The sequence below is a fragment of the Arvicanthis niloticus genome, chromosome 13 (assembly GCF_011762505.2).
Source record: "Arvicanthis niloticus isolate mArvNil1 chromosome 13, mArvNil1.pat.X, whole genome shotgun sequence".
In the NCBI taxonomy this organism is placed as follows: Eukaryota; Metazoa; Chordata; class Mammalia; order Rodentia; family Muridae; genus Arvicanthis; species Arvicanthis niloticus.
The window spans coordinates 60,373,893-60,393,421 of NC_047670.1; the positions used below are offsets into that span (position 1 = coordinate 60,373,893).

At 52.1% G+C, this 19,529-nt stretch overlaps 1 protein-coding gene across 3 annotated transcripts in view; it reads left to right on the forward strand.

The window, feature by feature from the left end:
• The first annotated feature begins 712 nt into the window (after window positions 1–712).
• The window catches only part of LOC117719199 (uncharacterized), a 37,379-nt gene continuing 18,562 nt past the window's right edge, over window positions 713–19,529 (forward strand). For all 3 annotated transcript variants that reach the window (XM_076911819.1, XM_076911820.1, XM_076911821.1), the window contains exons 1-2: window positions 713–2,280; window positions 13,053–13,132. In XM_076911819.1, coding sequence (XP_076767934.1) covers window positions 753–1,844 — 1,092 coding nt within the window. In that variant the 5' untranslated portion in view covers window positions 713–752 and the 3' untranslated portion in view covers window positions 1,845–2,280; window positions 13,053–13,132. The remainder of the gene's footprint in view (window positions 2,281–13,052; window positions 13,133–19,529) is intronic.

Genomic DNA, 19,529 nt, shown 5'->3' on the forward strand with positions numbered 1-19,529 from the left:
GAACCAGCCAGGTCCAAGTGGCTGTGATCCAGAGCATGTCTGGACAGGAGGAGGGAATCCAAGTCTAGGGACCCTGTGTTCACATGTGTCTTTGAGAACCTGAGGCCCAGGCTGGCCTCTGTTTGGAAAACGCTTGTGCGCGCCAGTGAAGCGATCTGGAAGACGCTGCGGCCTCCTTGGCATTCTAACCAGTAACTGGGTCCTGGAGCCCAGCCGTTCCCCCCTTTTAGGGGCCCGGGTGGCCTGGAGCCAGCAGTGTCGCTGTAGGGCTGAGAGCAAAGCCATGGCCTTGAACTACCCCCGCAGCTCCTGTGCCCCTGTCCTAATAGCAGGAAGTTGTTTCCAGCGGTAAAGGAGCGAGCCTGGAGGTGGGCACCAGCTCTGGGCAACATGCCTCCGCGAATCCCATGCCTCCCCAGGCACCTTGCGCGGCCCCTTTGCATGCTCAGCTCGGTGCGTTACTCCCCATACCCATTCGCGAGGTTGTGTGCCCTCCCTGCCGCACCCCGCTGGGCACCGCGCCCCTTGCTCCGTTGGACTGGCCGGGTCGACCATGCGCGCGCCCCTTCCTGCGGGAAGCCACTGCCACTATCGGTCCCACCACGTTGGCTCAGTACCCTATCTAGAGCTCGGCGACCCTAGCGGCTGTCCTCAGGGCGTACTGGGCTGCGGCTGGGCAGAGGGGATCGCTGTCTACCGAGGGTCCCAATCGGCCCCGAGCGTGCACGCGCGTCCCGGTACTGCCCGCAATCATGGCAGCCAGAGCCTTGGAGCGCAGCCGCGGAGCGCGCCCCGGCAGCCGCCTCCGTGCCAAGGCGGCGCGGGCGGCGCGGACAGGGGACGCGCTCCTGCTCAGCCCTCCCTGCTGCGTTGACCCCCGGGGCTCTACCGGTGGGTCTCCGCGATGCTGTGCCCAGTGGGGTGGGCGCGCAAGGGCGACGGGCGGGGCCGCGGGGCGGGCGCGCGCAAGCGGGGAGCGCCCGGGGCGGCGTGCCCGCGGGGGCGCGCACGCGGAGCTGCGGGCCAGGCGCGGGGCCGGGGCGGCGAATCCGCAGCTCCCGCCACCCGCCCAGCCCGAGCGCGCCCGTCTGGGTGGGGGCCGCCCGGGAGGGGCGGCGCCCGGACGCACCGGCCCGCAGCGGGCACAGCGGCCTCGTTGGTATTCCGGGCGCGTTCGCAGCTCTGACCTCCCCGTGGAGCAGGGGTGCCCGGGTGCTCGGGCACGGCCGCCGCCTCCCCCGGGCGGTCTCCCCAGGACGCAGGGCGCGCGGGCGCCTCGCTTCCCTCGTCCCCTCCTCCCCGGTCCCCCGTGCCCCCTCCCCCGCCCCGATCCGGCGGCGAAGGGGTGGGCAGGGAAACGCGCTCTCTGGGACAGGTGCCAACTCCGAGACAAAAGACATAAAATAGGCGGCAACGGGGGAAGCGCGGCCAGCGCGCTCGGGCGGGGACCACGGCGCCGCGGGGGCCGCATCCTCGGTGCGGGCCGGGGAAAGTTTGGGAAGTCGGTGCGGCCGCTCTGCAGCGGCGGGGGACGCGCGGCCCAGGCCGCCCTCCGAGCCGCGCTCGTCCTCTCCGCGCCGCTGCTGAATAATTCATGGCGCGCCCGCCGGCCATTAGCATGCACCGGGCGCGCGGCGCGTCTGTGCCAAGCCGCCGCTGCATTCGGAGCCCGGGCAGCATCAGACGAGTGGCCCGCTCCGTCCCGGTGCCCTTCGGCCGCCCCCGGTGGCTCTCACCGTGGGCCAGCTCGCGCCCAGGGCCGCTGGGTCCCGAGCCCGCCCGACGGCCAGGCTCTGAGCGTCCGGGCCCGCTGCGCCCGCCTGGCCGCTCCGGGATGCACGTGAACTTGGAGAAAGTCACGGAGCACGCCGGCCCGGTCCTCCGCGGCAGGGCGTGGGCTCACGCGGGCCCGCACGCTCTCGTTTGCGTCCGGGACAAAGGTCTCCAGTGGCGCCAGCCGTGGACGCGTGACTCGATCCTTCGGGCCACTCTTTTGCATGGTGGGTCGTTGGATGTAAGACTGCAGAAGCCTGGAGAGCGGTGGGTCCGGGTTTTGGGGCCTCACCGTGCGCTGGCCAGAGGCTGTTCCACCCTGCGAAGAGTTGCGGGAGCGGCTCTGCACTGCCCTCGGCTGTTCCTGCGCGCCCAGGAGCCCAACGCAAGTCACCCCGGACTCCAGCCAGCGGCCGCGGGCGTGCCAGCGCAGCGCTAGCGGCGGCCAAGAGGTGGTCTGGCAGGGCGGCGGACCTGTGCGCCGCGGGCATGATCAAGGTTGGAGAGGTAAGAGCTTTTTCACTTTAGCTACTTAGCATTTAAATATTTGATGGGCAGATTTCTAAGAGGGGTCCTTCAGCCCGGACTGCCTTTCAGAGTCGGGGACACATCCGAGGTAGGTTGCTCTTGAACCCGAAGCCAGCCAGCTTGCAAAGAACACCACACTGTCCTCCATCCAGAACTTGGGATTTGTGAAACACAGCTTCTGATCTCAGGTGTGGGGGCTGCTAGCCACGTAGAAATTTTTATCGAGCATATAAAATATTATAGCAGGCACCTTAAACAATAGAAAAGAGAAAACATCTGTTGGGGGTTGGGGGGGCAGCGGTGTTTGGAAATCTTATTTGGAAGCCTAAGGCCTTTCTCGAAAATTTAAACTGTTTTTACTAAACCCTTTTTACTTTAAAAATATTATTTAATGCTAGATGGACGTTTTCAGAGCTGGTTTAGGGCAGACCTTCAGCGTAGCAGCCGAATTCCTGGGAGCAGTGGAAGACCGTTGTGTGGGAAGTTTTTGTTTATGGGGCAGTTAAATAAAGCAAAACAAAACCAAATAACAACAAAACCCAGTTCATAACCTCTTGAATAAATGTACCTTCTTATAGGTGGCTCATACAGCCCAGCTAACAGGCTTGAGGAGGTCTGTGGGGGGGGGGGTGAAAGAATTTGTCTTTGACATAATTATAGGGTTTTTAGGTAACACCAAAATTAATTTCTTCAAAGTTGGATTTCAAAAGCCTAAGTGATCTCTCCAGGCCAGCAATAGCTTCATTTTATTTGAGCACATAATAAGGTCTGGCTATCTGGGAAATAAAACTGTGTCTCTACATGTGTGTATGTAGCCTGGGTGAAAACTGCACAGCAGCCTTGAGGATTAAGCCTGCTTTCATATGTATGTGAGTACACTGCTCTTCTGCCACTTTTTGGATGTGGTTTGGATTACCTTGTTGGGGACACTCACCTCAAATCACACAGTGAGGGGCACCTATTTCCATAACACCCCAGAGCCATGAGCTGGCATTTGAGGCCCTGTTTCCGGGAATTTGGATGAGGCCAAAGAAGTCCAGGCCTGCTTTATGCTTACTGCCCTGGGCTGCCTGCTCTAGTTGATCCTGAATAAAAACTCCAGAGTAGGGAGGCTTTCTTTTGACAGAGTCTGAACCACAATCGAAGACTAACTTTGACCATCTTTTTCATGTGTTTGATTGTGTTTTTTTTTTTCTTTTTTGTTAGTCTACTTTGCACTGCTCGTGGCCCTTACTTGGAGATTTTATTTATTACTTAATCAAAGGCATTTAGCAAATGCAGAGCCCTGGATGAGACATTTGGGAGTGGTCTCAGATGCAGAAGTGCATCCGTGGAAGATATGTGCCCACCCAGAGCTGGTTGCATTGGCCACCATGGGGTCTTTAACATCCATCGTAGCCTTGCCGACAAAATGCTGCCAGTGTTTTCCCTTGTCACAGAAGAGCCACGGCCCAGGGGTAGGAGGGAGAAGATTGTGCGGTAGCTAGTTGAAGTTCTTCATCATACGTAGGACTGAAGCAGACCTCCAGACAAGTGGACATCTCGATTCCCCAGGCCATTGTGTGGAACCCAAAGCAAGCAGGGAAGGCCAGGGTGTCAGAGTAGGTTGTTCCAGGACCTTGAACCAAGGCCGCTATTTTGCCAAACATCAGGGCCCTATGAACTGCCAGAGCAGACCCTAGTACCTGGGGAAAAAAACAGGATTACACATGTTTGTTTCCAGGGAGGCTGGCCGTTCAGGACATCTTCCCTTGCTCAGATAACTTGTTTTGGCAACATTTTTTTTTTTGTATACACATACACAAAAGAGGAGGCTCTGAAAAGAATAAATATTTGTCTATTTTCCTCCCTGTTGGATTTAATATAAGGGACAGGTTAAGCGGGCCCGGTGAAATGGACTGCCGTGCTGAGCTGCCTGGGGGCATGGACCTCTGGTTTGGTTTTGGTTTTGTTTTTTGTTTTTTTTTTGTTTTGTTTTGTTTGCTGTTAAATTAGGGCCAGTCCCAGGGTGGCCACACCAGAGCCTCATCATACCTCACACTGTCCTGGGCAAGAGGTTTCCAGGGTACTGGCTGAGCTAAGCACTAGGCATGCGTGGCAATAAGGTCCATGGCAGCGTGTTTCAGGCTCTGTAGCAGTGTGGCCTGCACCTCTGGCTGGCGACCAGTATAAACCTGTCTGCTTCTGTCTAGTCCCCAGCAGGGCACATAATCTCCCCCAGCTCAGCACAGACAAGGTCCTACAGGAAGGCTGGAAGAGAGGGGTGTGGAGGACTTTGCCCATTCAGATGGGCACCCTGCTGGGTGAGTGCCCCCGTCTGTCCAGGAGAACTTCTTATGGGCCTTGAAAGAGGAACATTGCCTAGGGAAAGGGCCAGGCCTTCCAGGCCAGGAAAGAAACATCTTAAAACAGCCATGCTTCATTTGTATTGCTGTGGTTGGATCTTCGGGGTATATTTGCATGTGTGGAGTGAAGGAAGAGTGCTGACACAGAGCTCAGGAGGCTGGGGTGCCCAAGCTCCCCAACCTCCTGACATCGAGTTGGAGCATTCCAGGTTCTAATTTGTCCTTATCTCCGGCTCACCACGTGACCCAGGCAAGTCCTGATGCCTCCCCAAAACCTGTACCCTGAGCAATCCAAAGAGGAATAGAGATGACAGTCTCAGAGGATGCAGACAATATTATTTTCGCTGGGCACAATTCCAGGTGTGTTCCCCGGGAGCACCCAATGGCCATTTTTGTAAATCAAATCACTAGCCCCTTAGATTGGCTGGCGGGAAATTGCAAAGCCAGAACTTTCCATGTCCCAGGGATTTGGTGTGAATGTGACTATATGTGAATTAGGTACAGGAGATGAAACAGAGGTTCTCTTGGGGACTCAGAATGCACTACCCCTTCACCGGGCAGGATGAGATCTTCCTGGAAAAATGACTGCAGGGGGCTGGTCCTGATCTGAACTTTGTACCCTGATGGTGGTCCAATAGCCGTGGGAACTGCCGTTCATGCTTGCTGTAGATGCAGGTAGGAATCCCATAAGAGAGTTTCGCCAGCCTGATGAGCGAAGTGTCCTCCTTGGCTGGGCACATTTACCAAATAGCTTGCTTTGGAGAAATTTTCCCCTGGCATAGTTCTTGAGAAAGACACGGTTTCTCAAGGTACCTTGTTAGAACACAAAAACCTGAAGGAAACTGGCCACAGTTTCTGATGTTACAGAGCAGATGAGCAAGAAAAAGCAATAATTGTCTTCAAACAAGGACAAAGAATCTTTTATATGGGATACTTATTTTGAGGACTGACCAGCGTTCCTTTGGCTAAGCCCTGGCCTCACAGTCAGGGCAGACGTTTACAGGGAAAATGAAAGTCCCCTGAGCTGCAGTTCTTGGGAAATTTCAACAGGCAAGTCGTCTTTCGTTACAGAGTGCAGTTAAACTTTCACTGATTGATTTTTCTCCTTCTGTGATTTCTTTTCAAAGGCCACTGGGGTGTGTCTGCAGTCCTTGGAAAGGTGGCCAGGTTGTGGACTGTGAGCCACATGAGGTTTCCCTTAGGCCAAGCATGGTCAGCCTAGCTGGGTTTCAGGATGCAAGTGAACAGAGTGGACTGGACGAGACAATCACTTTCCAGGGGGTTCATCAGACCATGTGGGCCCATGTTTGTGGTTTTCCAATGTCTCCTCCTCCTCCTCCTTCTCCTCATATCCTGTTCTCAGATGAACTTGGGAGTGGCCTGTAGGTTGTGGGAGTCTGACTGTAATGGAGAAACCCACACTGGCCCTCGTTTATACTCCCGACTATTGAAAGTATTTTGGAACTCATGATAAACTAACCCAGTATGTGGGACCATGAAGACTGTCTTCTGAATTAATTGAATGCACTGGATTTAGCCATGAGGCCTCTATACCAATGAGAGTCTGCCCAGCCTACTCTCCAAAGACTGATCCAGCCCCAGCTGTGCCTGGTGGTGGGCCACCTTAAAAGCCAGGGCAGCAGCTGAGGCTCAGAGTGGCATTGCTTGTGGCTAGGGTTCGTATAGAGATTGCCAACATCATGCAATTCTGGGAATTTCCAAGGGGATCCTTAATCAGAGGACACCTGCTACTTCAGGTGACCCTTAGTCAGAACACTCCTGTCAGGCCAGTGGAGGAAGATGGACAAGGGACTGGTCCTGAGCAGGGAACGGCTGCTCATCATTCAGAAGAATTTTCCATCAATGATATTTGTCTTCTGAGTAAGCTTTTATTTTCAAAATTGGTTTTGTATCTTTTATTTATTTTGAGTGCTGGAAGTTCTCAGCACCCCACTTTCTGTATTAGTCCACACCTCCAAAATGCCAAGCAGAGACTTAGGGATGTCCAGACATCCTCTAAGACTGTGAGTGTAGGTGTGAAAAAGCCGAAATTATGGGGATGAATGAAATCTGGCCAGGAAAACAAAACAGCAGCAGCAACAACAACAAAAACAACAACAAAACACAAACCCCAAAACATGGGTTATATTCACTTGCTGGAGGAAGCAGGCACAAAACACGGTACAGTCTTGCCATTAGATTTTGGCATTTTCTAGTTGGAGTCTGGAATCTGGAGTCTCTTTTTGTATGCTGCAGATGTGTACACAGGTATCTGGGATGCAGTGTTCAGACAATGGTGGAGAGGGGCTGTGAGCAATGGTGGCCATCAGGCTTGGTTAAGGTTAAAACTAGGATTTGTCACGTGAGGCAGGCAGAGTAAAAAGGCCAATTTTTTTTTTTTTTTTTTTTTTTTTTTTTTTTTTTTTTTGAGGCTGAGGCTGAGGCTGAGGCTCCATATGTTATCCCAGATTCTTCAGCTTTCTGATACTGGGCTGGGTGTTTTTCCCTGAACTGCTCTTCCTGCTGGGCTTTCTGGCCAGAGGGGCACTCAGTAGAAATAGCTTCAATTTAGAATTTCCTTCTGTATATTTAAAAAAGATATTTACATCCAGGTCAGTCTCTTATTATTACGTCTTAAATGATTATAAACCATGCCAGTGCCACTGCCTCCTCCCCTATCCCTTTGGGCAGTAAGAAGAGCTGTGGTCAATCTGTCCCTGGATTGTACAACACCTGGACCTGACAAGACTGGTTCTGAGCTGGACAGATTCAAGAGAATATCATAGTCCACACGTGTCAGCCGCTAAGCCTTCCCACTTAGAGAAAAGCTTGTTGGTGGGGGGTTCTAGCTAGGCCTACGGCACGCAGTTACATCCAGTGAAGACCCATTGCCCTCTGTAGTATGTCAAGTATCCCAAGGCTTCCGTGGCCTGCCATAGCTGCAGTGAGGCTATCATCTCCTGGACAGCGAGCTGAGCACAGCAGTAGTCACTTCTGACTCTGGTAATACTGGGTATTTATGTGAGTGGGGGACACCTTCTCATAAGGCCCTGTGATCCAGGTTCTGCCTCTTCTCCCTTGTCTCAGCAGGAGCCCCCGATAGCCACTGGTAGGTTCGCAGTGGCTTCTCTGTATTGTAGACTGGCAGAACAGGTCCCACTTCACAAAGCATAGGGACCCTTCTCCTCCCAGGGCCAGGCTCTTGGCAGCCATGCCAAACCCTTGCTGGCATGGATTCATGGCGTTCTTGGTCGAGCGCATGGCATCGGAATGCTACCTGCTTTGTCTCTGGTGTCAGCTGGCAAGCAGTCACGTGGCCCTATGCGTGAGACCAGAGCTAGAGACCAGAGACTCCTCCTGGTTGTTTCCTCCTAGCTCACTGTGCCCACCCTCTCCTCAGCCTCCAGTGTGACTGTCTGAGCAGACAGAAAGCGGTATGAAACAAGCAGGCTAGCCAGGATAGAGCATAGTTTGCCTGACCACCCTTTACCTGAATTGTTACATACAGAGAGGCCCTTAGTGTGTCCCACATGATGAAGAGGAGTTAGACTCTTGCAAATTGGTTCCTCCACATCATCCTCTGTGGCAGAGCTGGCCCGGTAGTGCCTAGGTGTCTGAGGAGAGATGGCATATCCCACTCGTGAGCTGTTTCCCATATTCCAGTCTCATGGAGTGCCTCTGATGTCATATAAAGGGCCCACAGTGACATGAAGCAGAGAGGACGGCTGAGCTGATGCAGCACAGGCAGGCAACCCTAGGAGGTAAATTTCAGCAAAATTACCCTAATCAATTGGGTCCTCTGCCCCTCTGGCGGTTTCAGAGGGCTGGAGCATAGGAATGTGTCCCCAAGGCAGTGGCAAGGAGTGGCTTTCGTTACACTGAAGGATCTGAGAGGACAGAGGTGATGTAGCTCAGTTCTACCCTGGCACTCAATCTCCATGTTCTTGGCTGCTGGCTCACCCTGAGATGCTCTTGGCTCTCCCAGGCTTTGGTACCAAGTACAGTACTCAGCACCAGGGAGATTACTTTCTGCATCCCATCAGCTACCACACAGATGAGAAAACGGAGGCTGAGAGCTGTCTTGTGGACACTAGCTAAATTCAAAGCCACAGACAGCTGAAGCCTCCATGATTGGGATGGGCCACCCTGAGCCGGAGTGGGAGCTCTGATTCTCCCAAAGGAGAATGGGCGAGGGCAGGCCACCTCCTGCTACTCTGTAGAACCCAGCTTAGGAACAATGCGGCCTCTATCTGGAGCAGTTCAGGCCGCTTGGGCTCCAGGCCCCTCAGAACTGCTTGGCTAGCCAGGCAGTCGCAACATGGCGCCAGGGCCACCCTGCCCATCTACAGGGCTGGCTGTTGCCTGGGCTGAGGCTGGGCTGGTGCTCCAGGCTTCCTCAGGCTAGCTGCTGAGTGGTCAGGCACTGTGGCATCCTCCCTCCTCTCCCCATCATCCAGCCCCCGCCTTTTTTTGGTGGTGGGTTTGGGGGCCCGGCCCACCCGCCTCTGCCACGTCTGCCATCCTCCAGGCACCCACGAGCATCTTTCGAAAATTCCCGGTGGGCGGGGCAGAGCTGTAGCGGCCGCCTCTGCCCCCCCCCCCTCCCTGGGAGCCAGTGCCAGATGAGAGAGAGCAGGAGACAAAAGTAGCATTTTCCTCGTCCTCTTAGGCTGGCAGCCGGGTTTTCCCCCAGCGCCACTTGCTCCTGGCAGTCCTAACCCCGGGTGCCAGAGCGGCCAAGGCCCAGGCCAGGACCTGCGGACTGATGGACGGTCAGAACCCAGGAGGCCCACGGGCCTGTCCGACAGAGGCTGGCACCTGGGCACAGCCCGCTGGCTGGCAGGAGCCCTCTTACTCAGCCAGGACAGGGGACATCATTTGCACTTGCTGGCTTTTGAGAAAGTGACCCTGTCCTCCGGTTCCTGGTAAGTGACCTTCTCCCCTTCTACTGCTTGGGGATGAGCCGAGGGCCCTGCCATCTTGTACTCTGTGCCGGCTATGTCTCCTTCCCTCTAATTGGCTTAACCCAAACCCCAAATTCTATTTCAGAGACACCCCCCCAACCCCACCCCAATCCTGAGTGAAGCAGGCACTGCCAAAAACTGCAGGGAAGAAGCAGAAGCCAAGCCATTTATTTTTAAGATCCAGAGCTAGGGCTTTCAAAATGATAATGAAAACACACGGTTCGGTATTTCACAGTGGCTGCGTGTTCTGTTAGGAGCTGAGTGGGGGCTGGAGAAGGCATCGGTCGGTAGACCACCCCTCCACGCCTTGTGTCGTTTTGTTGTTGAAGGGGGTCTCATTATTTCACTACCATTTTTTTTTTTTTTTTAATTTTTTGGCTCTACTGGGAATAGCAGAGAGGGAAAACCCAGAACCATCGTAGGGTCCTCCAGCAAAGGACACAGGCAGGCCCAGCCACACACAGGAGGGAGGACCTTCGTGCTCAGAAACAGAGGCCCTTTTATTCTGTCCTGAATCTCTAATGCCACCATTCCCACAGTTTAGGGATTTAGTTCTTTCTGCCTTTCATTTCATTTTAATTTTAATTTTTAAATTTTTTTTTTATTTTAAAAAGAAGAAAGCTTTTCTTGGCTTAACAGCACAGTGTGGGTAATATCTGGGGATATTTTACACTCTGCTTTTAAAGCACTTGTTTTTAAGGTTTTTCCTTTTTTTTTTCCCTTGTTTCTTTCTTTCTTTCTTTCTTATTTATTTATATATTTCATTTTGAGGAGAGGATCTACCTCACAGTAATGTGCTCAGCCTGTAACCACCTGGCCAGGATGGGCAAGAGGTGCCCATGGACACCAGCTACCAGGCAGATCTTTGGAAAGCACCGAGTGGTCCCCAGGCCTGTCTAGCCCGTTCCACAGTGGTTCCTCACCTGCAGAGTTGTGTGCGGGCACACAGAGTCTAAACTGTGGCTAATGGAAGCAGGAGTCCCTGAAGATCTTTGTGTAACCCGCCTGTCTGTGCTGCCCACGAGCTGAGTTAGTGGCTGTCTGAGTTTAGTCCCAGGCCCCATCCTTTATAAAAAGGTGACATTTGCAGAGCCCAGCTGCCCGCTCACCTCCACCCCTCTGGCAGGCTGACAAAAGCGCCCTCGACCACAGTCTGGTTCCCTATGTTTGAGAGTAGCTGAGGTCTTGATTTATGGGAACCGGGAAATCTAACACAGAAAGTTCCACTGTGCGGGAAGAGGAAAATTCCCAAGTACAGACATCTTTGTTTCCTTAGTCCAGAGGCACATGGGCTCTATGTGTCCGGGGTGCTTGGCTGCAGCAGCCACCCGCCTGGAGAAGACTCCACCAAATATGAAAACCCTGGGAGCCCAACCCAGCTGCTTTTGTTCTTACGCTAGGCAGCAGTAGATACCGTAGGGTTTGGGGCTGGAGAGATAGGCATATATAGCTGAGATAATTAAAACATTTTCACGATTATGACAGCCACATTCTGCTGCTGCAAGCTGGAGGATTCATTCCACCCAAATATTTAGCAAGCATCGGATAAAACACTAGTGGCAAAATAAAAGTAATAGGGGGAAAAAAAACACAGCACAATGTATTTCAAAGGCAAAAGCATGTCAAAGAGAGAATTAGGCAAGAAAGAGAAGGGAGGGGAGGCTAGCAGTTTGAAAGAATTTGCATTTTAATCTCTGTCCAGCCCTCACCTGTTGTTGTTGATAATTAATGTAGGTGGATAAATCTCCAATTCTAAGTTCTGGATGGACATGTGGTAGAATTCCCTAAGTGTTAAATCATCTTCTTTTTGGACAAAATAAGGAAAAAGCAGCAGAAAAAGAATTCATATAAATATCTGTATGGTGAAATTAGTACCTTCTCTGCATAAATCTACCCACTGCTTTTAGTACATGTCTGTCGCACCGTCCTTATGAGTCCGAGAAGGTTGTAAATGTCCGGTTGCCACCTTAAATTTTGAATTCTATTAGCAGCAGGTTCCCTGCCCCCGAAATGTAAAATGTCAGACTGTTTTCTTTTTTAAAATGGGCAAAATCTCAACACTTCCCATGGTACCCAATATTTTTTGACAGTATTTAAAAAAAAAAAAAATTGAAAGAAAGAAAGTACCAGGCAAAGGCACTTTCCACATCATTGCCGCTATATAAATTCCACTATAGACAGAAATTATACATTCTCGAGGCACAGATGGGCTGGTCTGTCATTACCACTGCCTGGTACTTGTTGGAACACACGGCATATTTTAATTGTGGAGTCAACAATTTCGAAGAACTGAGGTCAAAACAAACACGATGCATTTGTGTCGAGGAGCAGACTTATCCCACCGTCTTCTGGAAGGGCTGGTGGGGCACTGTCACTTTGTTACATTTTGTTAAAGTTTTGGTCTCTACATACATGAGTGTGTGTCATTCCTTGGTGTGTGTAGGCGTTTGCATACGATGGCATGCACGCGAGGGTCAGAGCTCAGCTTGCAGGAGTCGGTTCTCTCTCTCCTCCACGTGGCTTCCAAGAATTGAATTCAGGTTGTCAGGCTTGGTGGGGCAAGCTCCCCACCTGCAGGGCCATCTCACCCATTCTGGCCTCCATCTTCCAAGACTCCAAATGCCCGTGGCAAAGGTCCTTGTGTGTTTTAATTAATTACCAATTTCTAACCTTGTTTTGCTGTATGAGCACCCTAGCATTACCCTTAAATTCCAACTCGTGGAGCATGGAATTTATTAATATCTTATCCACTAGGAGGAAGTTGGGCCTCTGACTCTTCTGGGTCAACATACATGTCGTTATTTTGAGACCCGCATACATGGAAAAAGAAATCAAATAATAAATATTTCAAATGGTCGAAAAGTACATTTAAGTCCAGACTTGAAAAAAAAATGTATAAAAAATGTAAAAAAAATGTAGTGGGTCAATTGCACAGAGTAAGTATAAATTTTTTTAAATTATATATTATATATGTACATATATGCATGCATATATGTATATATATCTTACTGATATATATGTATATATATATGTATATATAAACATAAATATATATACACACACACATATATATACATATATATATCAGCAAGATAAGGAAGCGCAGAATTTATTGGGCTGTATCAACACACTGGAGGCCAGAGGTTTTACAGCCGTAGTAACTTGCAGACAATGATAACTGCTTATTTTGGGAGTTGTGTGCATGTGATGATGTAATGAGCGCTAAGCTGCACTTTCCCCCCCTTTCCCATGTGTTCAGCACTGACCTCTGTACTTCTGGATTCAAACACTGTGTTCCCTGCCTGTAGAGAGCATTTGAGGCTCCTGCTTTGGGAGAGAGGCAGGGACCAGGGTCTAGCCTCCCACTCCCATCACCGGGAGCTCCAGTCCTCTGCAGCCAATTGTTAATAGAAGTCCTTTTCTATGGTTTGTTTATTTGAAGGCTTGTACCTGTTTGGTGGAGAGCCTAGAGAACGGTGGAGATAAAAAATTGATGAAATCCGCCACAGCTGGCTGGGAGTGGTGAGTCTGAGTTTTTATCCTCTCCATATTTTCCCCGTGGGTACGTCAGTCTGTCAGCTGCAGCCTCAGAGACAGGGGAACGTATGGCTGGGCTGGCCACTGTAAAGGTGGAGGCAAAATGAGAGGGTATCTACAGTGTCGTGTCAAGCGTGGACATGGCCTCAGGACCATTTAGGCCTGGGACGCAGCGGCTTTTCGCTGTTGGAAGAGCACATGCTAAGGGTGTGGGGCATGGGGGTGAACTGAATTGGGCTGACTTTGTATTCTGACTGTTATGTCGGTTCACTTTCTGAACCTCGGTTTTCTCAGTCTGTAGAATGGGAACAGAAAGCAGAGGTCTAACCCCAAACCAGAAAGCTTAGTGGAGTGTGTTCTGTAGCAATCACTCCTTCCTCTGGAGAGGTCGGGGAATCAGAGAGGTTCAGGCAGCTAAGCAGTTAGGTCAAGAGTCAGTACCCACTGGGCCTTTCTCTAGGTCCCTGTGGGCCAGCTAAGGTTTTCACTAGTGTGTGCCCCATACATGTACAGGTGGAACATGGATATACAAGGAGATCTTTGAAGAGATACATGCACAAATGCACATGTGAGTGACTTTACAGACATACGTGGGTTTCTGTAGTTTCCTACTGGCTAGCATTCCTGAATGGCTTGGTCCAGGTACCAGTACAAGATGGGCAGTTTTCACCAAAGCGAGTAGTGCCTTTTAGATATTGTCCCTCCTCTTCAAGTGGACTGTGAAGCCCTTTGTACATCCTTGCAGTCACTACAACGGACAGCCCGTCAGGATCCCTGGGGGCCAGAGATGAGTCTCTTTCCCTAGACTGGGGGAAGCTGAGGCAGATGGGGGTGGGATACAGTCAGTCCCAGAACAGAGATAGGTACTCACCAGGCCCAGGAAAGGCCCAGGCGAGGCCTGGACTGCCTTCCACTTACATGGATGGACAGTTCAGGCGCCGGCCATTTTCAGACCTGGAAGAGTGAGAGTGAACCTCGGGGCCCAGCGGAGGAAATGGCGGCCCAGAGCGGGAATCTGGGAAGGCGGGCCGAGGGCGGGGAACTGCCCGGAAGTCCTGCTTCTGCCACGGGTCAGCTGCTAGGGGCCTTCTTATAAGGAACCACCAAAAGGGCTGGGCCTTTCCGGACAGGTCTGTGTGTGCCTATGTTGTTGCATGCATGCTGGACCCAGGACAGGCCTTGCTTGTCAGAAACCCTGTACAACTGAAGGGTCGGATGAGGTGGGACAGAAGTGTCATGACCCACCTTCTGACAGGCCTTGGAGCTTGGTTTTTAAAAAGAGGGATACAACATCAGTCTCAGACGCGGGAGGAAGCTCATGTGAGTGTTTTACTGGGAAACCCATGAATCGTCGGCTTTCTTAACCTTATTGTGTACTAGTTGGAAGATCTAGGAAGCCTGAATTTTTAAGTGAAGCCACGTCAGCCTCAATTTTCCCCTCTCTAAAAGGGAGGACATCAGACACATAAATTAAGTATCTGTGATGTCATGGGGGCATTTGGCTACATGTGGGGTGGCTGAATGGTAGTGCTTGTGGGTGGACCGTGGGAGTCATTAGCATTGAGCCTTTGGACTCTAGGCTTCAGAACTTGGGTAAGGCTTGAAGCAGGGGAGCTCAAGAGGCTGCCTGGCCACACCAGTATGTGCTGGAACCTCTGGCCCAGTTTCCTGGGTGCCCAACCCTGCCCAGGATTCCTGGGGTGGGTGTGCCTATGCTTCTGGCTTGGGCGTGGTTGGCGGGATCCCTGCTCTCGCCCTGCCAGGGCTCATGGGATGAACCTCACCTGGACCTGGGCTTTCAAAGTCCCAGTTAGTCACCTATTTTGTGTGCCAGGTGCTAGAACATGGCACCTTCTGATAGACCTAACGCAGCTGCAGTCAGAGGTCCCAGAGGCAAGAAGACACACACTAATCATCCTGGGCCTTTGCTGTGAATAGACTGAGCTACGCAATGCCAGCACATTGGGACACTCAGCACCTGAGGGCTAGGGTGTGGGGGTCTCAGGCTTGTATTCAGCATACTCTAGCACCCTGGGTAAGTTCTGCCCCTGAGACAGGGTCACTCTTCAACAGATGACCCCCTGGACCATCCAGCTGAGAGGTCAATGCCAGGTACCCGAAAGTGAGCACCTAAGACCAAGCATGTAACTAGGACCTCAGCTAGGTATCAGGAATGGTCACTGTGGTCAGTGTCCAGCTGACAAGAGAGGGGATAAGACCAGATGAGCAGGCCCAGTTGGAGACGTCCTTGTCTGAAAGTCTTGGCCCAGGGTAGAGCTTGGCCGTAGTTAGCTCTTCCCAGAGAGCACGAGTGCAGGTCACATACCACAGACAGGTCTTATTCTGTGTGACGGGAGAACTGATTTTTGCAGGGTACCTACTAAGTGCTGGGCCCCTCGGCTGAGACTTGTCAAGCATTTTAAAACACAACCTCCACTTTCATTTCAATGTCTCCAGTCCTGTTCCGTCTCAACATCTGACCGGAGCCCATGCTGAACACATTAGAATGTGGAATAAACAGAACACAGTTCCTGCCCCAGAGAGACAAGTCCCTGTCTAATGAGTGCTAGATGCTAACTTTTCTATACAAGCACGCCAAGGTACAGAGAGGCCGGCGAGCTTTGCCGCAGGCACAATCTGGCGTTGGACCCGGTTTATTTTCTGCCAATTGGAGGCTGACCGTGGCTGGTTTCTCCTCAGACACCCAACACCAGTAAGGATCTTTCCTTTGGCCTGGAATTCTGCTGCAACGAAAAGGAATTGTCCTGAGGGTCTAGGCCATAGAGATCTGGGGTTGCTAGAGACTTCTCTGACAAACCTACCATCACCGCTATGCTGGAGTCTGTAGGCTTGAGTTTTCTGACGGTCTAGGACACTGCCCTAGCTCAGGGTTTTTATACTTATATGGTCTGATGTGCTGTGGACCACACTCAGGGTAACAGCGAGAGATGAGGAGGGAGCATGGTGTCACCATTGTTCCCCCATGGCCCTGAGGCAGGGAGCTACTTGGAACTGTGAGCCTAGATGCTGTGTCCTAGGTCATGATGGGCTCATAAAAGGCTAGTTCTTCACGGTAACTGTGTCAACATACAGAGTAAGGGAGACCTTTAAGACTTCCATTCAGCTGCATCAGTTGGTGTGGTCTATGTGTCCCCAAGCCCACAGAGTCTTGCGTATCAGAATGGTGCGGGAGCTCCCTGGATTCTTCAGGGCCCATCACACAGCTTTTAGGCCCCGTAGCACACCAGGCCAAGTGTGCCTGTGGGAGGAGAGCGATTAGCACCATCCAGAGTACAGTAGAGGACCATGTGGTGCTCCAGCCCCCCACTCCCTCCCCACACACACACACTTTACAAGTACCAGCAGGCCCAAGGCACACAGAGCATCCACAGGGCTGGATACAGATATCTTCAGGAGGGCCAGGCTCCCACTGAGCTGCCATGGGCCTACTCCCTTCTGAGGAGGCTCAGGTCTTGGGTTTAGAGCCCCTGAAGAATCCAGGAGACTTCCTGGAGGTGGTGGACCGACAGCCCTGGGCTCTTCTTTAAAGCTGACCGCCATAGCTATGGCTGCAGGGCCCCGCGCCTAGCCCTACTTCTGCCACGTCCCAGGGCTCCCTGCCAGGCGCCATCCCCCCCCCCCCAGTCCTGAACAGGCCACATCTGCTGCAGCAGCCACGCCAGAGCTCCACCTCCTATCCTGTCCCCATGGAAACCAAAGGGGGGGGGAGTTAGCCACTGACTGGTTTCCATTAGAGCAGCCTGCTTTTCTGGAGCCCTGCCCCTGAGCCTCAAGGCCTCCCCAGAGACTTCTTCCTGCATTTGCTGAGTACCACTCAGTCTGTGCCAGGGAGCCCAAGGGTCCCAGCCTTGCCCACACTAGCCAGCTTACATCAGGGAAGTATCAGGTGGGTGCAAGGCCCTGCCAATCACTAGGGATGCTTTGGGCCAGTTATGGTGTCAGGACTTGGTCCTTCCTCACTCCCACCACACAGATTTTTGTGGCCCAGAGAAGCTGTGACCCAAGACAGTCCTGCCTGGATTCCAGAACTCCCACCCAGTCATAGAACCTGTAGGACCTTAGACCCCTTCAAGTCTCTGGACCTTGGGCCTGTTACCCATCGTCAACATGAGGGAGTTAGCAGGTTTCCTATGTCCCTTGTAGTAGAACTTAAATGGGAAGCAAGGAAGAGGAAGAAAGGAGAAAGAAGTATGGAGCCACACCAGTGTTAGCTCCTCCGGGTTCCCAGGCTGCAGTTTTGTTTGCCTTCAGAGAAGGGGGTTTTAAAGGAATCTTGGTCGTGGAATGTATCTGAGACAGTGGTTGGGGGGGCTGTGCACAAGCCAGCCGGAGTCCTTAGCATCTGTTTGGCACCCAGTGACCTAGCTATGAATGCAGCAATAGAAAGCTTCAGTCCTGCCAGAGGGCTCTGCAAACACCTGAAGAGGCTTTCAGAGGTTAGAAACATAGTCCTAAAATGAGATCCCACTTTTAAAAACTCAGTGGGTTCATCCCTAGGGAGGCAGGGAGGCCTGGGAAAGGGATACACACACGGAGGCTTTGCGCAGTTCATCTGAGGCCTGTACGTATCTGTGACAGCTTCAACCCACCTTTACGCTGGTGGCATGGCAACACACCCTCCTCCTTCATGGAATTACGAAGCTGCATTAGAGAGTATGGGTGTGTGCACGGGCACTGGCTCTGGGGGCAACTTTTAAGCAGCCTCCAAATGGAAAGATTGGCTCCTGGCTGCTTGTAAGGGACCATCACAGGCACTGGTACTACTGTACCAGCTACTGCACCAGGACCAGAACTGCCAGCCAGCATCAGACTAAGTCACCCAAGCCACTTGCATTACCTTCAATGCCTCACTGTTTGCATCTGCAGAATGGGGACAGTGACTCAGACTCTGTGTGAGAGCTAGGTAAGAAGGGGCCAGAGCTGGATACATAGCAGCAGGCAGGATCTAAGTGGAATCAGCATGAGGTCCTTATGAACCAAACAGGCCCCCACATCCCAGTTGCTGCTGCCCAGGTACCGAGGCACCCTGTCTTCATATTTCCTGTTTCCTTTCCTGTTCAAGTGCTGTGCCAGCCTCCTCTTACCCTTCGATCTCCTAGGTTCCTTTTCCATCCGTCTGTCAGGGAAAGTAATTCATGAAGATTCTGTCTCTGTGACTTCAGGGGTGGGTATGGTGGCATTTTTAGTTTTCTTCCCTGGCCCAGGAGGAACCTTGGATGAGGACAGTTGCTTCTGGTCGCTACTGTGCAACATGCAAACATACCACCTGGTAGCTGTAGGCCAAGAGAAGCTGGGTAAAGCAGAGTGTTGGGCCTGGTCTGGGCTGATTTAGACATCCAGGAGACTGAGAAAGCGTAGGAAATGAAGGAAATTTCCCCAGGGAAGGGAGAGACAAGATAGAGGAACTTAAGTACTCAGATAATTATAAAGCATGGCCTGATGATTTACCGCCAGGGCCAGGCGTACTGGCTCTTCTGACTGCCCCCACCACCTGTCCTTCTGTCCCCCACCCCCATTGCCCTAGAGACCAGGCATGGGGAAAGCAGAGAGGCAGTGGGCATGGCCCCACGCCCAGCCTTTACATTGTCTCCTAGAGTTGGGCTCCAAGTAGGCTCTGGTCAGGAATCACCATGAAGGGGACCAAACTTTCCTGTGTCAGGCTCAGACATCTGGTCTCTGGGTGGCCTCAGAGAACTCTGACCCTACCCAGTTCCTTTGTATAGAAGAAGGAAAGGGGGCTATGAGATCAGGCACTTACAGACTACCCCTTAGCCTGTACCCTGTTCATGGCTACAGGGACCTTAGTGGACAGAGCCAAAAAGCCTGACCTTCTCACCAGACTACTGCCTGATTCTCCCATCTAAAAGAAAGTTCCCAATTATTCTCAGTTGAAGACCAGTCTCCTCAGTGAGACATCTATTGTTGTTTGTTTTGAAACAGGGTCTCACAGTGTAGCCCCAGCTAGCCTGGAACTTGCTGTGTAGACCAGGTAGGCCTTGAATTCACAGAGACCCACCTGCTTCTTGCTCCTAGAGTCCTGGGATTAAAGGTGTGCGCCACCACACCATGTTCTTAGTGGAACTCCTGACAAGCCTCGTGTCTCCACATCCTTTTTCATTTGATTAGGACTCCTTGTCACTCACGACCTAGGAGCCCTCCTATGCTGTGGGCTTACAACCTTGATGGTCCTTTCACCCATGTCTACGCTGGGAGCTCCTTGGGCAGGATGGCTATAACCACATATAGCTCTTACAGCCTGGCTCAGGTTCGTTTTAGGGGAACACTCTGAGAGCGAAGGGCACTGAAAGGAAGGATCCCCCCCACCCCTGCTTCCCCTGGGCTGGGACCTCTTCCAGGGACA